This window comes from Corvus brachyrhynchos, unplaced genomic scaffold (assembly GCF_000691975.1).
Source record: "Corvus brachyrhynchos isolate BGI_N302 unplaced genomic scaffold, ASM69197v1 scaffold29, whole genome shotgun sequence".
In the NCBI taxonomy this organism is placed as follows: domain Eukaryota; kingdom Metazoa; phylum Chordata; class Aves; order Passeriformes; family Corvidae; genus Corvus; species Corvus brachyrhynchos.
In genome coordinates, this window is record NW_008240033.1 from 1,526,894 (window position 1) to 1,544,498 (window position 17,605).

At 35.8% G+C, this 17,605-nt stretch overlaps 1 protein-coding gene across 14 annotated transcripts in view; it reads left to right on the forward strand.

The window, feature by feature from the left end:
* Window positions 1-17,605, forward strand: part of CADPS2 (calcium dependent secretion activator 2) — a 243,651-nt gene that overhangs the window by 134,742 nt on the left and 91,304 nt on the right. For 7 of the 14 annotated variants that reach the window (XM_017743771.1, XM_017743768.1, XM_017743779.1 and 4 more), the window contains exons 10-14: window positions 3,265-3,373; window positions 4,515-4,718; window positions 10,145-10,153; window positions 12,647-12,783; window positions 16,355-16,542. In XM_017743771.1, coding sequence (XP_017599260.1) covers window positions 3,265-3,373; window positions 4,515-4,718; window positions 10,145-10,153; window positions 12,647-12,783; window positions 16,355-16,542 — 647 coding nt within the window. The remainder of the gene's footprint in view (window positions 1-3,264; window positions 3,374-4,514; window positions 4,719-10,144; window positions 10,154-12,646; window positions 12,784-16,354; window positions 16,543-17,605) is intronic. The other 7 variants (XM_017743769.1, XM_017743776.1, XM_017743781.1 and 4 more) reach the window with 1 other exon arrangement.

Consider the following 17,605-nt stretch of genomic DNA (forward strand, 5'->3'; position numbering starts at 1 on the left):
GTACCTGTCTGTCATATCTGCATAGATTGTTGGTTTTGCACCTTGTTACAAAATAGAACAGCTGGTAGTCAGGTGTTTGGACATCTGGAAAATAACAGAATTCAAGTAAATGCAGTTGTAGGAAGAGGATTGCCTTTTATTCTGCCAAGATAACTATTCAAGAGGATGGCTTGATTCTGTTTTTATCTGAGAATGTGTTGTACATATTCCTGACTTTTGAGTACCCATTATTCTATGAAGTATTTATGCTAATTTGCTGAATTCTTAGGCAAAGCTAATTACAGCTCCATTAACCACTAATAATACACTTAAACCCGTCACAGATCTATATTAAAAAGTGTTATTTCAGACTGTGCTGGTGATTCTCTCTGTAGCAAATGATAGCAGCCACTGATGACCATAAGGAAAAGGGTTTAAGAAACTGCAAGCATAAATAAATGAGGCAAGTTCTGTATTTCATTATTTTGTTGAGACTTTTATTCCCCAACAAAGTCTCCTGGAGTTTTTCTATCTATCTCTTTGGTGACAAAACTTTAAAATGTCTAATTTTCAACAAAAAGAAGAAGTCACTGATTGTGACTTATTGTTCCTTTAAAATAAGAGAACGCGTTTGCAGTATGTTTGATAAAGTAAAATCAGCAGCATTATAATGTCTGTCTTGTTACAGAGGTAATGTTAAAAATTAATAAAGATACATCACCCAGATCTTCCACAAGTTTATCTTCAGAAACATTCAGTGGCTGAAGAATTCTGAAAAATATGGGCGTCCTGTGCATTTCCATTATTAGTGTCTGCTAGCTTCCCTTCTGATGGCTCAGACTGCCTATACAGTGTGGTTATGTGGAATTGTTGACATGAAAATGTGAGAGCTGAATGTGGGTCCTACCAGGTTATTTCATTCAACCAAATGGAATAAACTGAAAAATGTTTTCACTACAGTGCAAAGATCAAAAATTAAAACTGTAGGTTCAGTTTACAAGGAAAAGAAAAGGAGGAAGTACTCATGAAATATAATTCTAATTGCAAAGGATTTAGAGTTGTGTGACTAACCAACAGCTCCCTCCATGCTTGTCCATGAGGGCAAATGTGGTTTTGGGACTATAAGCAGTGACGGAGGTGGTGCTGCTGCCCCACCTAGAGCAGAGGGCACAGCGTAGGGATGAGCCCCATGTCAGGCTCCCATCCCAAAGGGGACCACCAGCCCTGACTGTCCCTGCCCACAGCCCAGACCCCCGTTTCAGCCTCCTGGGGCCATCATCCCCAGCCCCAGAGATGCCACAGCAGGGCTGGTCTCCAGTTCCCCATATCCCAGGCCATCCTTGGCCTGTGCCCAGGGCTGGCGATGGGGCTGGTTGTCCTGCTCCCAGCTGGACCCTGTGTGCAAGGCCCTGCTTGTCAGCCCAGGAATAACTTAAAATGTTTAAACCAAAATATGGTAATTTTCTAAAATATATACTGTGAATGAAGCAAAACTGTGGGCTCAGTGCACAAACAGGGAGGTGAAATTCTGCTGTGCCTGTCATGCTGGAGGATGGGCTGGCTGCTTGTAGTAGTCCCTTTCTGGCCTGTAAATCTGAATTTCTGTGTGAACTAGATTGTCTTTTGTGTTTATGTATATTTGAGCTGGTCTTGGTTTGCCCCTTTAAACGTTTGTACCAAATCTGATGTGGAAAGCTGACACACAGTTTCAGTGATCTAACAGTGTCTCTCAAATTCTTACCTCCTGTAAAACTGCCTTTGCTTAACTAATGAAATAATTAAACTAGAAGAGCTGTGTTTAGTTTCTCTCCCCTGTAGACTCCTGCTGTGGTTCTGGAGACATCAGTTTGGCATTTGAGCCCCGATGGCCATTTTGCAGAGAGCTATTACACCTGCTCCTTTTGCTTGTACAGGCTGTGCCAGGGAATGTTCAGTCACCATGAGCTGCATACACATAGATAGCATAGTCCTGTTTCAAAAATGCCCCAATATATAAAATAATGAAATCTTTTTAGACCATTACCCAGCTAATAATCACACATTCCATCCTTATTTTCAAAAAACATCAATCTTTTACAAAGAGTAAAGGCACAGCACCAGCAAATACATGAATGAAGCTGACAGCTGTCCAAATTTTACTTCGAAAAGGATCATTCCTGAAGTTGTAGCCAAAACAGCTAAGTTAGCTGAGCAGTCAGCAGTTAAAATAAAGATGATCCATCATAGATGAGTTCCTTACCTATCTGTAAATCCTTGCATAATTTTACAGATCTAAGAAACTATATTATAGTTCAAAACAAGTCTGTTGGTCAGGTATGCTACAGTCCTTGGAGATGAGAGTTTCAGAGGTGCCTATACATTCAGTTCCCTTAAGTTTCAGGTGTTCACAAACTCATATGCTCTTTCTTCTGGTCATCTTTTATAATCTTCCCAGCTCTTCATCTAAGGCTGGGAACACCTCGGTTTTGCTTCAGTGATTGCTTTTCCCTCCCAGATACTGCATTTCTTTCTTTGTCATTCTTTGTCTTTCCAGACAGTTTCTCCTCACCTCTCCTTAAAATTTTCTGTTCTGTCTACAGAGTCAAAAACCTCCTGGTGACAGATTCTCACTGCTGTATTATTTTTTTGATAATTGTACTTGATGACAAGTAACTAATATTTTTCATGCCACCTGCAAGCAGCTTGGCCTACACAGTACTTTATCTAGTGAGCCAAACAACCCAGGGGTGGGTGAGAACACAGACGCAAAAGGTACAGAAATTGGAATACAAAATCATACTGAAGGTTCTGATGCTTGCCATCATTAGCTAGAATTGGCCAGATTATATGTTCTTTTTTCCAGTTTCACGATAATTGTGCCACTCCTTCTGCAAACAGTACTTTTATACATAAAAGTCCTTGTTGTCTCAGTTTCTTGGAATATAGTTCTTTTTTTCTCTTACAGTATACTGAGCAATTTGGTCAGTACCACAGTACTGTGTATTTTCCCTACCAGAATCTAAATGGCTTCCCTTCATTTTTTCGTAAAGCAACATCCCAAAATGTATTTCAGGAAACTGCAGAGAGGTGCATTTATGGGTTATTTTGTTTGGAGGCTTTTTTCCTTCATTTTGGCAGAAAGGGGAAGGAATGAGAAGTTTTACACTGTAAATACTTCCGGAAAAGAAACAAAAAAAAAGGGGGAATTTATTTATTCAGTGCAAATGAAAGCTAATTTAAACTATGGTACATTTTTTATACAGTTCTGAAATGAATTCAATAATTAAGAAGTCCTTTCTTATTCAGGTTAGCCAATACACATTTGCAATGTGCAGTTACAGAGAAAAGAAGTCTGAGCCTCAGGAACTGATGCAACTGGAAGGATACACGGTGGATTACACAGCTCCTCACACAGGTACTTTTCATGATTTTGAAGTAGGATACTGAAGCACAATATGTTTGTGTAAATTAGCTGATTCAATTTGCTCATTTTGATCTAGCAGCAAAAAGTCCCGAGGTTCTTTGGTAATTATTGCACTAGGACATTCTGGTGTGAAAAATCATGCTTTTAGAAAGAAGCTTGTTGTATGACTAATGAAAAATGAACTTTACACTAAAGTTTCCTGAAACATTGTAAGACCACATATAATACAAGGAAAAAATTGTGAATTCTAGTCGGCCTTCTCCTTTCCTCTTTTTGATGGTGGTGGCAAGTGTCAGTATACTGTGATGTATATTCATAAGTAATTTAGAAAATAAGGTGAATGATGACAATGCTTGTGAAAGAAAAATTACTCATAGTCATCAAAAGTAAGTTTGGAGATATCAGAGAAATCTCCACAAGTTAATATTAAAATGGCAGAGGGAAATCTCATGCAGAGGAAAACAATTCTACCTGTGCAGTGGAGGGTTACAAAATTGAAAGACTTCTGAGACATTGAAGATTAATCTTTGAAAATGTTGGGTCAATGTTTAGAACACCTGAGAAGGCAAACAGTGCTTAGAAGGCATTTGGAAAACCAAAACAATTCTGTCGTAAAGAAATCCCCAGCACAGCCACATTGACTGTTGTGTGCTGTTCTCATTACATGCTCTGAGCAAAAAACACTGGAACGAGAAAAAGGACTAAGGAAGGAAGAGCAGCATTGATAAAGTGTATGGAGCTGTCTCTGTTCAATAAGAGATACAGTTGACAGGAAGTGCCAGCTAATAAAATAATAACCAGGAAGGAGAATATGTTAAAAAAATGCAAAATAGCATATGACACAGAGAAAATTAGTAAGAAATAAGTTGGAGCTGAATTGAAAGTGGAGTCACGTAAATATTTTCTCCTGTGACATCTATATTTATTTTACTTATGTTACTTCCATGTATTACCATTTGATCCTTATAGCTCCAGATTTATCTTATTTCTAGGTCACAAATACCTATAAAATGTTTTAGCACACCCCTCCACACACACTTACTCAGACTAAGACCAGTAATGTAATAAACATAAATGGTGATTTAGAAGTAACCTGCATTTATCAAGATTACTTTCTTATTTGCTGCTTCAGGTCTTCAGGGTGGTCGAATGTTTTTCAATGCTGTTAAAGAAGGCGATACCGTGATATTTGCCAGTGATGATGAGCAGGATAGAATACTCTGGGTTCAAGCTATGTACAGAGCCACAGGTCAATCTTACAAGCCTGTTCCTGCGAGTCAAGCTCAGAAGATGAATCTTAAAGGAGGCAATGCCAACACAGATATATCCCCACTTTGTAAGTTGGCTTTTGTTTTCTTTTGTGGCTTTGGTTTTGATTTTAGCTGGTAAAATATGTAGCAGCTCCCTCAATGAAGTTTAATTAAGCAGAACTTATTCACTAGGCAAATGTGTCTAGCAGTTCTTTGTTAGCCAGAAGGTCTTTAACTCAGATTATTAGTAATAACAGGGGAAATCCTGACTTGCAGGTCATTATTTTTATTATAATCCATGAAAATACAGCAATTAGCTTCATATTCCTTACAATTGACCCACATATTACCATGGAGACGGTGTTTGGTTTGCATTATATTTTTCATAAGCCAGTCAGTGTAGTGTTGAATAGAAAAGCATCAATCTATTCTCAGAATTTTTATAGATTTAGGCCAGCTTTATCATACACTATATGTATTAGTTACCAAAAAATTTCTATGCAGACAGTATGTTGTGAGTTGAAAGGCAATAGATGGGCTCCTGGATGTTTTTGGCACATAGTGTAATATTAAATTGCGTATAAAAAATTCTTAAAATTATTCAGGTTTAAATTTTCATCACCTCTCTTTGAGGAAAGTATCATTTCAGAGAAATCAATGTAGATAACATGTGTTAAACATACCTTTAAATCTTCATATTATCTCTTTGAAAGTATTCTGTCGTGTAGATAGCTGCATGAAGGAAGCATATGTTTGATTTTTTTTGATGGTATTACAGAGGCTGAGTGCAATCTGAGGATCTTTGTAGTAGCCACCAAATTTCTGGAACATCATATGATTATTACACAATAATTCTTCTTCATTATCATATAATCGTACATGTATAGTGATAGAAGGGAGATGCATGTTTTAGACTAAACTTGGTTTAGTGTCTGAAGTCTGTAGCAGGTTGACCCAAACCCATTCTCCTCCCTCAGTCCTGTTATCACTCAGTCTCACAACCTTCTAGTCATCCTGTAATCATATATCAGTTTGCTTTTAGAAAACAGTAAAATGTGCTCGTTAAACTTAGTAATATTTATCTAAAATCCTGACTGAGCTGTCAATGTCACTGAGCTTTTCAATGTCAAGATAATTGAAAAAAGTTTAGTCTCACGAAAGCACTGACATCTGCTTTTCATCTGAAGAAATTTGGAAGGGAATTAATCTGAAACACTTCGTGAAGTAATCTTTCATTTTGGGGCCATTAAGGTGAAGTAGGATGGAAGTAATGTTGCAAAAGCAAAGGTGGGGCAACAGCCAAGGAGTGCTTCTGCTCACCTCCTCCCAGTTCCCTGGATTTGTGCTGGGTGGTGGGAGTTCACTGTGTTCCCACCTAATGTCTCTACTTCATGTGCATCAGTTAGAAAGCACAAAAGAAGTGACCACTGTCAGCAGTGGCCAAGGAATTGCTCCTGGATTTGGACACAGTGTTTACCTGGAAGTGAAAGCAACTAGAACACGCTGACCACAGGGCAATAAAAATTATAGAAAGAAAAAGGTACAAAAAGCAACCACAAGTTTGGATGTACTGAAATTGTTTTCAGAGATAAAATTACTGAAAATGTGAAAGAATTAAACAGCAAGATTGTCACATCTTGATATTATTTTAGGCATTATTTTAGAGAGACTACAGTTTTTTGGGTGGAAACCATAGAAGAAGTGAGGATTATTGTAAAGACATTTTAAGGGAAGCTCAAAAGCCTCAAATATGTATTTTTCTGTCATGCTTATGTATCTACTTACACAAACTCATATGAATGAGCTGTATATAAATCAAAAATCCATATTTATTATTATTATTTGCCTTTGGGTTTAATGTACTTCAAAGTTGATATTATGTAATAATTCATAAAGTAATTCATAACTTATAATTCATAGATTTCTTTGCAATAGAGTAACTATTGGAACTAGTAACTAGAGTAACTATGTGGAATCTAATTTAATGTGAGATTTAGAACCATTGTTTGACTGATTTCTATAATACCCCAGTTCTCTCTACATGAGGAAATTTTTTTTATTCTGTCTCTTGCACTTGAGGTAGAAATGGGCATAATCAAATTATTCCGTTTTTAAGAAACTTCAAGAACTAGGGTTTTCAGATATAACCTTAAATAATTATGTAAGACTCCTACTTCCTGTGCTGAATTTCTTGAGGCATAGTTTTACTCCTAAGAAGAATCTATAGATGACCGTTTGTCACATTTTAATAGATTCAGTTTCATGAGAAGTTCATTTTCTTTTCCCCTAGAAAAATGTTTGCATGAAGCTAAGTTTCTTTTATTTTTAATCAAGATATAACACCAAGTACTTGATAGCTGGCATATATATTAAATGAAATTAATTTCCTTTTTTTTTGTCTTTACTATGATGCATTTTTACTACTAGGAAATACAGTTTTGACCAGAAAATTTGGCAATTACTATTTTTATGATTTTTATTTTCCTATTAGTACATAATTTAAGCATTTCCAGCCAATAGAAGATCACATTGTTTTAGTTTCTACAGTATCTTATGCAATGCCATCTCCACTTACAGAAAGCAGATGTTTGCATGAAGCTAAGTTTCTTTTATTTTTAATCAAGATATAACACCAAGTACTTGATAGCTGGCATATATATTAAATGAAATTAATTTCCTTTTTTTTTTGTCTTTACTATGATGCATTTTTACTACTAGGAAATACAGTTTTGACCAGAAAATTTGGCAATTACTATTTTTATGATTTTTATTTTCCTATTAGTACATAATTTAAGCATTTCCAGCCAATAGAAGATCACATTGTTTTAGTTTCTACAGTATCTTATGCAATGCCATCTCCACTTACAGAAAGCAGAAAACCATCTTGGGCTTTGCAAGAAAAATGTCAGTTAATGGCATTCAAACCTTTGAAGTTTGTCCCCATCTTCTTTGTCCTCTAAGATGAAAAATCAACTCACCCTGATGAAATGGTCAAAAAGAATTTTCAATTATTTGGAGAAAATTAAATATCTTTAAGCTGCAGGATGTAGAAAAAAGTCAACTTGAGGAGAAATGTTTCAATGTTTTTCTGTATCGTTTTTATAAAATATCTTCTTTCATCCTGAAATTTTCTTGATAGTTATGAGAAGTATCTGAAAGTGGTCATTAAACAGAATCAAACTGCTGTCATACCTGTCCAACTTCTAAAATGTAGAATACCACCCAATTTTTTCATCTCTAAGTAACTTGGTATTGCAGTTTTGTGGTATTAGGTGACTCCAAAACAAAAGTGAAGACAGGCTAATGTCGGCAATGATCAAGAAAAGGAGAGTGACCTTCAGTTCCACTGTTCTGCATGAGCATATTGAATGAAAGAATATAGTATTTAGGGATGCATGATTGTAGAATAGCCGTAAGTTTCCCAAGGACATTAATGTTTCAGGGAAAGCACCAATGAAAAACAGATTAATCTGAATCACATAAAGGTTCAGGAAGTGATCCCGTTCTTAATAAGCGGTGTATTAGGGGATATATTCATGCAATTGAAAAGGCTGCTGGAGTGCTGAGCACTGCTAATAATTTGTTCATAACACAGGAGTTAAAAGCAGGACATGAGGGGATAGTCACATCTTAATGAAGAAATGCAAAGCCAAATATCATTCTGAACCTATACCCTCATGAGTTCTGAGACAATCTCTTTCAATTAATTACATTTTTAGAAAAAAACAAGTAAAAGATATTTTTTCATTTGACATAGTTTTCTCGACAGGTTTTGCAGCTTTATGTCGTCCACCATACTCGTCTGCCTTTTAGAAGACTGGACTAACTCCACTCTCCCTGCATGTTTTCCCATTCCCCTTCATGTCCATTTCATGCTTGCCTCCATCCACTCCTGTCTCCCTTTTAGAGGGAAAATGTTTACACTGGCCTCCACCACCTTAGGCAGTCAGTAAGTGGCCTGTGTGCTCTCTTCTGTACTAGTCAGGAACATGTAAAAACTATCTACTATCCTCTTCAAATTTGCCCTTCAACAAAATACTGGCAATCAGTCAGTGTGGTATTCCCAGCCTAACAGTTGGGCCATATGGGCCAGCAGCTTTCTCATTCTCTGCCACTTTCTCTGCAAAGTTATTTCGTGGCCTGATACTTAAATTATAAAGTTCTGGGGTCATAGATTGTCTCTTTGGCCTGTGTTTCTAAGCATGGAACACTTTGGAGTCCTGGTCAATGATCAGGAGTCAAAATGTTCCCAATGTAAGCTGTCACCATCTGTCTGGAGTGGCACTTGAAGGAATGTAATGCATGTCTTGCCACTGTCTTTTCTGACCAGTTCCATCCCCTTCTGTAACAGAGTCATAGTTCTTACCCTACTAGTCTTAGTCTTTAAATCCTTTTAATCCCTACAATACTATATTGCTTGCCTCTAGCTGCTCTTCTTTCCTGCTTGCCTGAGCTAGTTCAGATTGCTTTCATGATGCTTAAACACAAGCAGAGCTGTCACTGAGAGCCACAAAAAGGAGTAGGTCACCACTCAGCAAGGCCAGTACCTGTAGTTAACCCTAGCACAGAGTAGATGATGCAGGAAATGTGTATTTGCTTCTGGGCTGGAACAGGGCAGAGATGCTCTGTAGGGATGCTAGAACCCCTTGAGAATGTGCCATAAACATGAAATTCTTGGTAGTCTTAATTCAGTCAACTCTGCTGAGTCATTGAGGATGTGATGATTTTTATAGCCTTTACAGCTTAACTAAAATTTAAAGTTTCTTGCAAAGGTGGCAAATGGCATACTTAGAATGCTATTCTGCCAAAATTAATATCTTTGTCTAAAAGAGCACCCAAAGAATATGCTAAAACTCCTGCAATAGCTTTTGTTAGTTTTTAACATCGTTTGAAAATACATTTGTTTGTCCTATCTTGATCAAAAATAAATGGATAGTTTTTTGGTTAACAGTTTCCAAAGGATGACATACACAACCTGAAACAGTCAGTGCAACATGGAAGTAGCAACCAGTGATTTTGAGTTAAAGGCAACATGGAGAGCGTGGCAACAAATCCTATTAAGAAGGGAAGAAAAACTATTTGTGAAAAAGCAAGAGAAATATTACTGCTTCAAAGCTCTCCCCAAATGTCTTCCGAATATTTTCCAAGATTGAGAAATGGGAGAGATAAATGGATTTGTATTTTATTCTTAACTATATGACAATATAGCACTTTATATGCCTTTTGCATTTGCGTGTTGTTTGAACAGGACAGCTAAAGCTCATTTGTGTAAGAATTTGAAAAAATCAATCTCTCTAACAATTTTTAAAAGTAGGGTCTTGAGTAATTTTTTTAGTCATGGTCATACACCATTTATGAATTCCTCATAATCTTTGCTCAAGTTCTTAAATTTTTAAATTCCTTTTAATGTCAAAGTATTTATCAGCTATCTTGTATGTATATCATAGCAATAAACAAAAATGTAATGTATTACACTAGATCTATTTTTCTGTTATTTCCTGCTTGCCTACAGCTAGCAAAGGTAAGTTTTTAGTTGTTTTTCTGTAGCTAAAATATATTTGGTAACAGATCTTATGTTACTGTTTGACAATGTTACTTGTACTGCTTGATTCACTCAAAAAGATGATCAGTCATGGATCTTCCTTTTAGAATTAAATCTAGCAAATATTTGTACACTTAAATCCATACTTTTGCTTATCTTGCCCAAATTATGTAACAGCAAATTCTGCTTTCACAAGTCATATTGTGTTCAATGGGTCACCTTACTCATTATGATCATCTGGACGTCATCATTCTGATCATCAGTATGCTGGATCTGTTTCATTTGCAACATCCAGTCTCCTGATTTCAAAATACTTAAATTACTTGTCAGTACTTACACTTTCTCTCTTAAAAAAGGGGCATCTTTTATATTGGTGTGGTTAACCAGAGAAAAAACCAAAAGGTTAGTTTAAGAATGATTCGGCTGTGTATAATTTTCAACATGATGGCAAAAAGAAATATTAATACTTTTTCTTTCTTGTCATATATCTTACTATAAATAATGTTTATAGTGTATGATAAACCTGATATTCTTATAAGAAGGAAAACTCACAAGAAATGTTGAAATCAGTCACTTGTACATTAAATATAATGGGTTTGAAATAATTTTATCTGTGTTTGGACATTTTGGAAGGTATAGATAACTTCGTATGTTGCTCAGTACTTTTGGTAATGCAGCTGTGTTGATATCAGTTGTATATCTTTGAATTAATATGTTTAAATACAGTTAAATTGCAGTAATTAAGAGAGAGCATTTCCTGTACCTGTGTCAAAAATATGAGCTAGGTTTGTCATTAATGATAGGCTAGCCTAATGCTCATTGAAATATTGCTAATCTATGTAATCACATATGCTACAGATCTTTCAATCATTTAAAATACATGCTGCTGTTTCTCTGGGATGATGGTCTCATACCTTACACCATCGACCTATTGTCATACTGTTTATTTGCTACATCCACCTTGGTGAAATCTGTCACATGGATGTGACTCTTGCTTTGACAATGCAAAGCCAAGTGATATGAATTAGTTTCTGCATCTTTCTAGGATTTGATGTTGCAAATCCTTCAGCTTGAATTAAATAATTCTCCCATCCACAAATACAGCTGAAAGTTGGACTTGACATGGATCAATATGATCTGGGGCTAAATTTCTAAATGTGACTGATTATGTTAGCATCATGCCCACAGATCAATATTGAGTTTTATTATGAACCTGACTCTATAATTGGGTTTAATCAATAAACTTTTGTCTCCTTTCTTTAGAAATTTTAGATTTCTACTATGCAGGTTTTCAAAATTGCATTTAGGATACACTTAGATCTATACTTTTCTGGTAACTAATATAAAAAGACCTAGGTTTGAATTTAAAGGAACAAAGAGCTAAGACCCTATTGAAAGGGGAAGTCAATTTTTAAGTTGATAGGACTGTTCACCCCAATACAGTCTATAGAATCTAAGACAGCTAATGTGCTAATACATAACTAGTCCTTTTGGGCACTGTAAGGCTTTTTCTGTCCATACTAGATAGATAATTCACATTGAAGACTTTGACAAAACATAGCATTAATGAAAGCAATCACTAGAGCTTCTCTTTTGATAAACCCGCGGGGTTTAAAGGCGTTGAAAGATGCAATCTGTGAAGAACAATAAATTTGGGTCTTTGATTGAAGTGCCATTTGGGATGGTATGTTTTCTCAATTTATTTACACAAAAATGCTGCTCCCTTTTTCAGTACACTTTGCTGGAAGGTTGAAGGAGCTCTTTGCCATTACTACATTAAGGTTTGTCTCATTAAAAGCCGAGTACAAAAAGAAGGCTGGAAATGACCTAGCTCAAGCCAGTGTGTTCATTTCTGCTCCAGTTTGCCATTTGAGAAGTAGGCTTCAAGCCATGATGAATATTTCTATTAAATGGTACTTTGAACTGCAGTAAAGATGCTCTTTCATTTTTGAAGAAATAAATGCATAAACCTGTTGGGGGTTTTTTTTCAGTTTTTTTCTTTTTTTTTCCCTCATATTTTGTGCTTATTTTGCTAAAATTAGAAAAAGAGCCATACTAAACCAGGAAATTACAGAATATTTTTCTTTTCTACTTATAGCATTGTTTATAAGTTGAAACATTTGCAGAGCCCACTAGAAAACAATGCTTTAAGACCTTTTTAATGTACTATGTTGTGTTTTCTGGCAACCTTTCTAAATTTTGGTTTATCTGTCAGTGAGTAGCAATTTTTTTTTCACTGTTGCACTCTGTAGATTGGTATGATAGAAAAATAATTCAGTAATATTTTCAGATTAAAAGATCAAGATTCTGTAATAATTCACCTGCAAGCATGTCTCTATATGAGTTATTTTTTTGAGATACTTTCAAGAAAGCTTAGATATTGAGACTCATATGCCATGCATATACTGGTGTTTGTAAGTCTGAACACACACTCACGTGTATTGCTCTGCACGTTTTTCCTTTGTATAACAGATACAGACCGTGGCCAGAAACATGGCATGGATGAGTTTATTTCTGCTAATCCCTGCAAATTTGACCATGCTTCCCTCTTTAGACTGCTTCAGAGACAGACCTTGGATCACAGATTGAATGACTCCTATTCTTGTTTGGTGAGTACTGGCTGGAACATAGATATAAAGAAGTGCGAAATAGTTGTAACAAAGTAGTCCTTTCTTCCTTGTTCATTCAACAGCTGCAGTTGTAGGTGGAATAAAGGCTCCAATCGATTGGTTTTAAATTTGAAAATTATATACTTGCAAGCGGCTGCTGTGCCACTCAATAGGAAGCAAAGAGACACAAACTGTCTTCAGATTTGTCGGCTGAAATTTATCATGTCCTCTGGGGAGGTTTGGATAAAAACAGAAGGTTTTGACAATGGTAAGAACTCCTGTGATAGGATTTACTGACACCTGTACAGACATTTTAAGGTCCAAATGTAGTTGCCTTATTGCAGACATTTTCATCTGTCTTGAAATGTTCCATTCCACTCTGGTGTGAAGGAGGAACACCAACGAAGGGAGGCAGATCCATAAGAAATATAGATATATGGGGTTATATGTACTACCTGAATTGGAAGTAACAAAGGGGAGTATAATTATTAAACAAAAGCAAATAGAATGTGATCTCTGTATCAAAATGAATGTTTTCCACATTCAAATACCATAATTACCATCATTAAAGGTAAGATGTTGGCTGCAGTTTCCTTTTCCTACAATCATTTTCTATTCTGTGCTTTGTGAACTAGTTGAGGATGGGGCTGCTTCAGGTTTCGTTTTCATTAGGGAAGAAAACCAGCAACAATCGTGTGGAAGTTTATCAGATTATACACACTCGTTAAACAGGTTTGTGTGGGTCAGACCTCATAACTTCCTGAGGCTTTATTTTTCACCTGATATCATGTCTGAAAGAGTGATCTCTCACTAAAGATCTAAAATGCCTCACAGCACATAATTTTTTTTCACTTTACTGTCCCAACAGCAACAAAAAAGATAATAGGTATTTATACTTCTTTTTTCCATTTTTCTGACTAGTCTTGTAATACAAAGATAATAATTGGAGTTTTTAGGTTTGTTTGCAGTTTTTAAAAAGGTAAAAAGTTATTATTTGATGACAGTTGTCTCCCTTTTAAAATATTGCCAGATACGTACATATAGAAAAGTTAAAAGAGTCATTTTCTGTCTGTGGGTTGCACACTGAATCAAAGAGGCCTGAAGGTACATCTGTACAAAGTAATTGGAACTCAAAGAGAAAATGGTTAGCTTTCTACCAGTGCATTGGGGTCAAAATCTTTTTTATAATAATAATATAGTAAGACACTTAATATAACCTTGAAATCAGGAACTTTTAGAAGAGGTTAGGTGAAATGCACAGTGCTATAGCAACCATAAAGCAGATGTATTTCTTACCATTCTTTTTTAAATTCAGCTTTTAATAAGTGGAATGGGTGATAATTTTTTTTAATTGCATATTTAACTATATTTTTTGATTTTTAAAATATTGGGAATGTCAAGGTAACAATAAAATACATGGACATATGAGTGTGATTTTTCTTTTCTCTAACAGCTCATTTCCCATAATTTTTATAATTAATTCATCCCTTTATTTTAACAAATACACTGTAACCACACATACAACTTGTAAAAAAAAAAGTAACATGTAAGAATTAATATTATACAAAGTTCTATATTAAATTACTATATAACCTCAATTTCTTCAATTCTACATTCTTCTTGGTATAGGGAGAGTATTGAGGAGGCTGGGGGGTTTGGGAGGCTTTGTCAATTATAAAATAAAAAATATGTGGTTATCTAATACCAATACTTTGTAGGATAAAGTTGTTATGTGTTTGAGAGTCTTGTGCATGATATGGACAAGGGCAAGGAAAGCACACCTTTATATGAAAAATGACCACACAAACACATCTTTTAAGAGAGAGTGAAGTTAAATTAATGAGTTCTTTAAAATTTTGTATTCTTGTCACAATTATATCCAATGAGAATGAGCAGAAATTTTAATAGTTTGCTTTTGTACTGCTAGGAAATGAAATGCGACATTTTGTTATGTTTTCCATAAAAATGTAGGGAGAGATCTGTGACAATGACAACATATTGGGAGAATATCAATCACAATAACCACTGTTGATTATATCTAGGGCTAGGACACATATTATTGCAGAAATGCAGTTAAAATCCCTTTCTTTCAATAGAATACCATGTTTTCTATCAAACACTGTGTAAGCTACATGAGGCATTGCAACATGATCAGATACTAGATTAAAATGCTGAGTACAGCTCTGGGTTCTGTAATAAAGCTAAGTGTTCTCCAGAAACAGATGAAGCTCCTTAAAGGCAGTGGAAAGATTGACTTCGAAGAAATTAATTAGGAGGAAACAAATTTATTAAATATGAAATACCTTTGAGGTGTTCTTGTTTGCAGATAATACATTAAATTTAAGAGTTTGGGGAGGATATAAAGCTTAAATTCCTGTCTCATACAAGTTTTTTAGTAAAGTTAGAACACACATTTTAAAACTGATGTGAATGTATTTTTAAGTATTGTTCAATATTATTTTTGATGATATTTTGTACAAGTATTAAACATCTGATTTTGCAGAAGTATTCACAAGCATTAGGTAAATATCGGTCTTCAGCTGCTATATTGATGCTATAAATTCATGGCTTTGCAAAATCATTTTGCTTATCCAAGTTATTTGTATATTTGAGTTCAGGTATTCCTCAATCTCTCTTAACCATTTGATGAGATGGAATGATGAGAGATGATGAGAGGTAAATATTACTACAATTGAAACAAGAACAAGGGAAAATGCTCATGTAGAACTGCTATGCAGTAGTTGTAGTTTTCTGAGGTTTTTCTCCATGCTGCTTTTTGGAAGCTCACTGTGCTACTTTTTATTATATTTCTGCATCAAGACTCAATTATATTTTTTACACTATGGATTCATTCAAGAACTGTTTTTGTGGTGTGAAGGAGTCTGTATGCTCGTGTCTGTGTCAGGGATAAGCTGTTCTAGTCTCATCAAAACTCTGACCAAGAAAGCTCTCAGTAAGCCTGAGAGTATCTAATTACCATTTAAGGTCAAATCTTACTCATCTTACTCAGGTGGCTTTTAACAAACTACCTAGCTTTGTATCTCTTTCCTCGTAAATGTTGTTTAAAAGTTGTTAAAAGTGTATGCATGTTACATGGGTAAAGGGCTGAATTGTGGTCAAAATATTAAAGTTGCAGCCACTGAACATCCAGAAAGCTTGTTTTAATGTCCATGTTAATGTCCCTCAGCATTACCCAAATGTTAGTTTGTATCTTAAAATTGATTACTAAAGCAAAATTAATTGGTTTAAAGTGTTAGTTTATATTAGGTTTTGATATATAACTTAATCTGTACCAGACTTTGGATGTATTAGCATGTTTTTTGTAAACTATGTATTTCGTAGTAGTGGTAACTCGTAACTGCAAATAGTTTCCTGACATTTAATCCTTTCAGTATGAGGGCTATTGTGGGATCTAGTTTCCAGTGCTGTCAGCCTTAGTCAGATGTAAATCATTCTAATATAAAAAGTTTATGTAATGGACATAAAAATCTATGTTTCTATTCTTTGTTTGATTTAAAGCTGAGAGTGGGAAAATAAATCTCAAAATGCCGTGTGGTTTTTTGCCTTTCAGGGCTGGTTTAGCCCAGGTCAGGTCTTCGTATTAGATGAATACTGTGCTCGCTACGGAGTGAGAGGCTGTCACCGCCATCTCTGCTATCTCGATGAACTGATTGAATATTCAGAAAATGGTTCTGTCATTGATCCAACCTTGCTCCACTACAGCTTTGCATTTTGTGCTTCTCATGTTCATGGTAACAGGTAATTTGACGATATATTTTTTAATCCGAAGTATTTAAATGCATAGTCTGAGTAAAAGTATTCATAGGCTCTTGCGTTCACCAGGTAGGGAACCGCACGCAACAGAAATCAGTTCATGAAAGTTTCTTCAGGGGCACTGGAGGTCCCATACAGATTACTGTTTAAAAAAATCTCTTTTCAGTGTGTACTGTCTTAATGCAATGTGTTTTCAAGATAAAAGGATCTCATCCTGTTAAAAGGGTAATTTTCTTCATTCTGCATTTATGTTGTGGTACTAAATGGTGTTTCCAGTAAACATTTTGAACAATTTTGCAGTTTAAGGGAAATTATGACTCTTTTTCTGCAGTCTGTAGCTTGGCAACTAATCATACTATACTGAGTTCTTCTGTCTGTGCTATCACAGATTGAAATAATATATATTGGGAATTAGGTGTAACCTCCAGCCAGGAAGAGCTAGGACACTTCTGGAATCCTTTCCACTAGACAGGTAGATGTCTTCAGGAGCTTTTGGCCACAGTGGTTGTCTTGGGATGATATCTTCATTCCACTTGCAAGTGAAAGACTTAGAAAGAAACTAAGTTGTTGCTTTGCTATTTTTGCACATTCTTTAAAAGAAGCACTGCTTCATCTATGTCTTATTCCAGATGGGAGGGGACTAGCTCTGCTGCTGGAGAGCAGCTATTGCAGATCAAATCGTAGGATAGCTCAGCTCAGGAGGGACCACAGGAGATCTCTAGGCAAACCTCCTGCATGAAGCAGGGTCAGTTACAAGGTCAGACCTGGTTGCTCAGGGCTTTTTCCAGTCAGGGCTTTACCCAGTTTGAACCTGTCTAATTTCAGTGTAGTTATATCTACTGCCTCTTGTCTACCACCCAGTACACCTGGAGGGCTGTCATTCAGTCCACTTCAACACCTCCTATTCTCCAGGCTGAGCAAGCCCAGCTCCCTCAGCCTCACCTCAGAGCACGTGGTCTGGTCTCTGACTATCACAGTGACAATTCAGTGAACTTGCTCCCTGTCTTCCTTGTGCTTGAGTGGGGAGTGGGGCAGGCAATCTATCAAA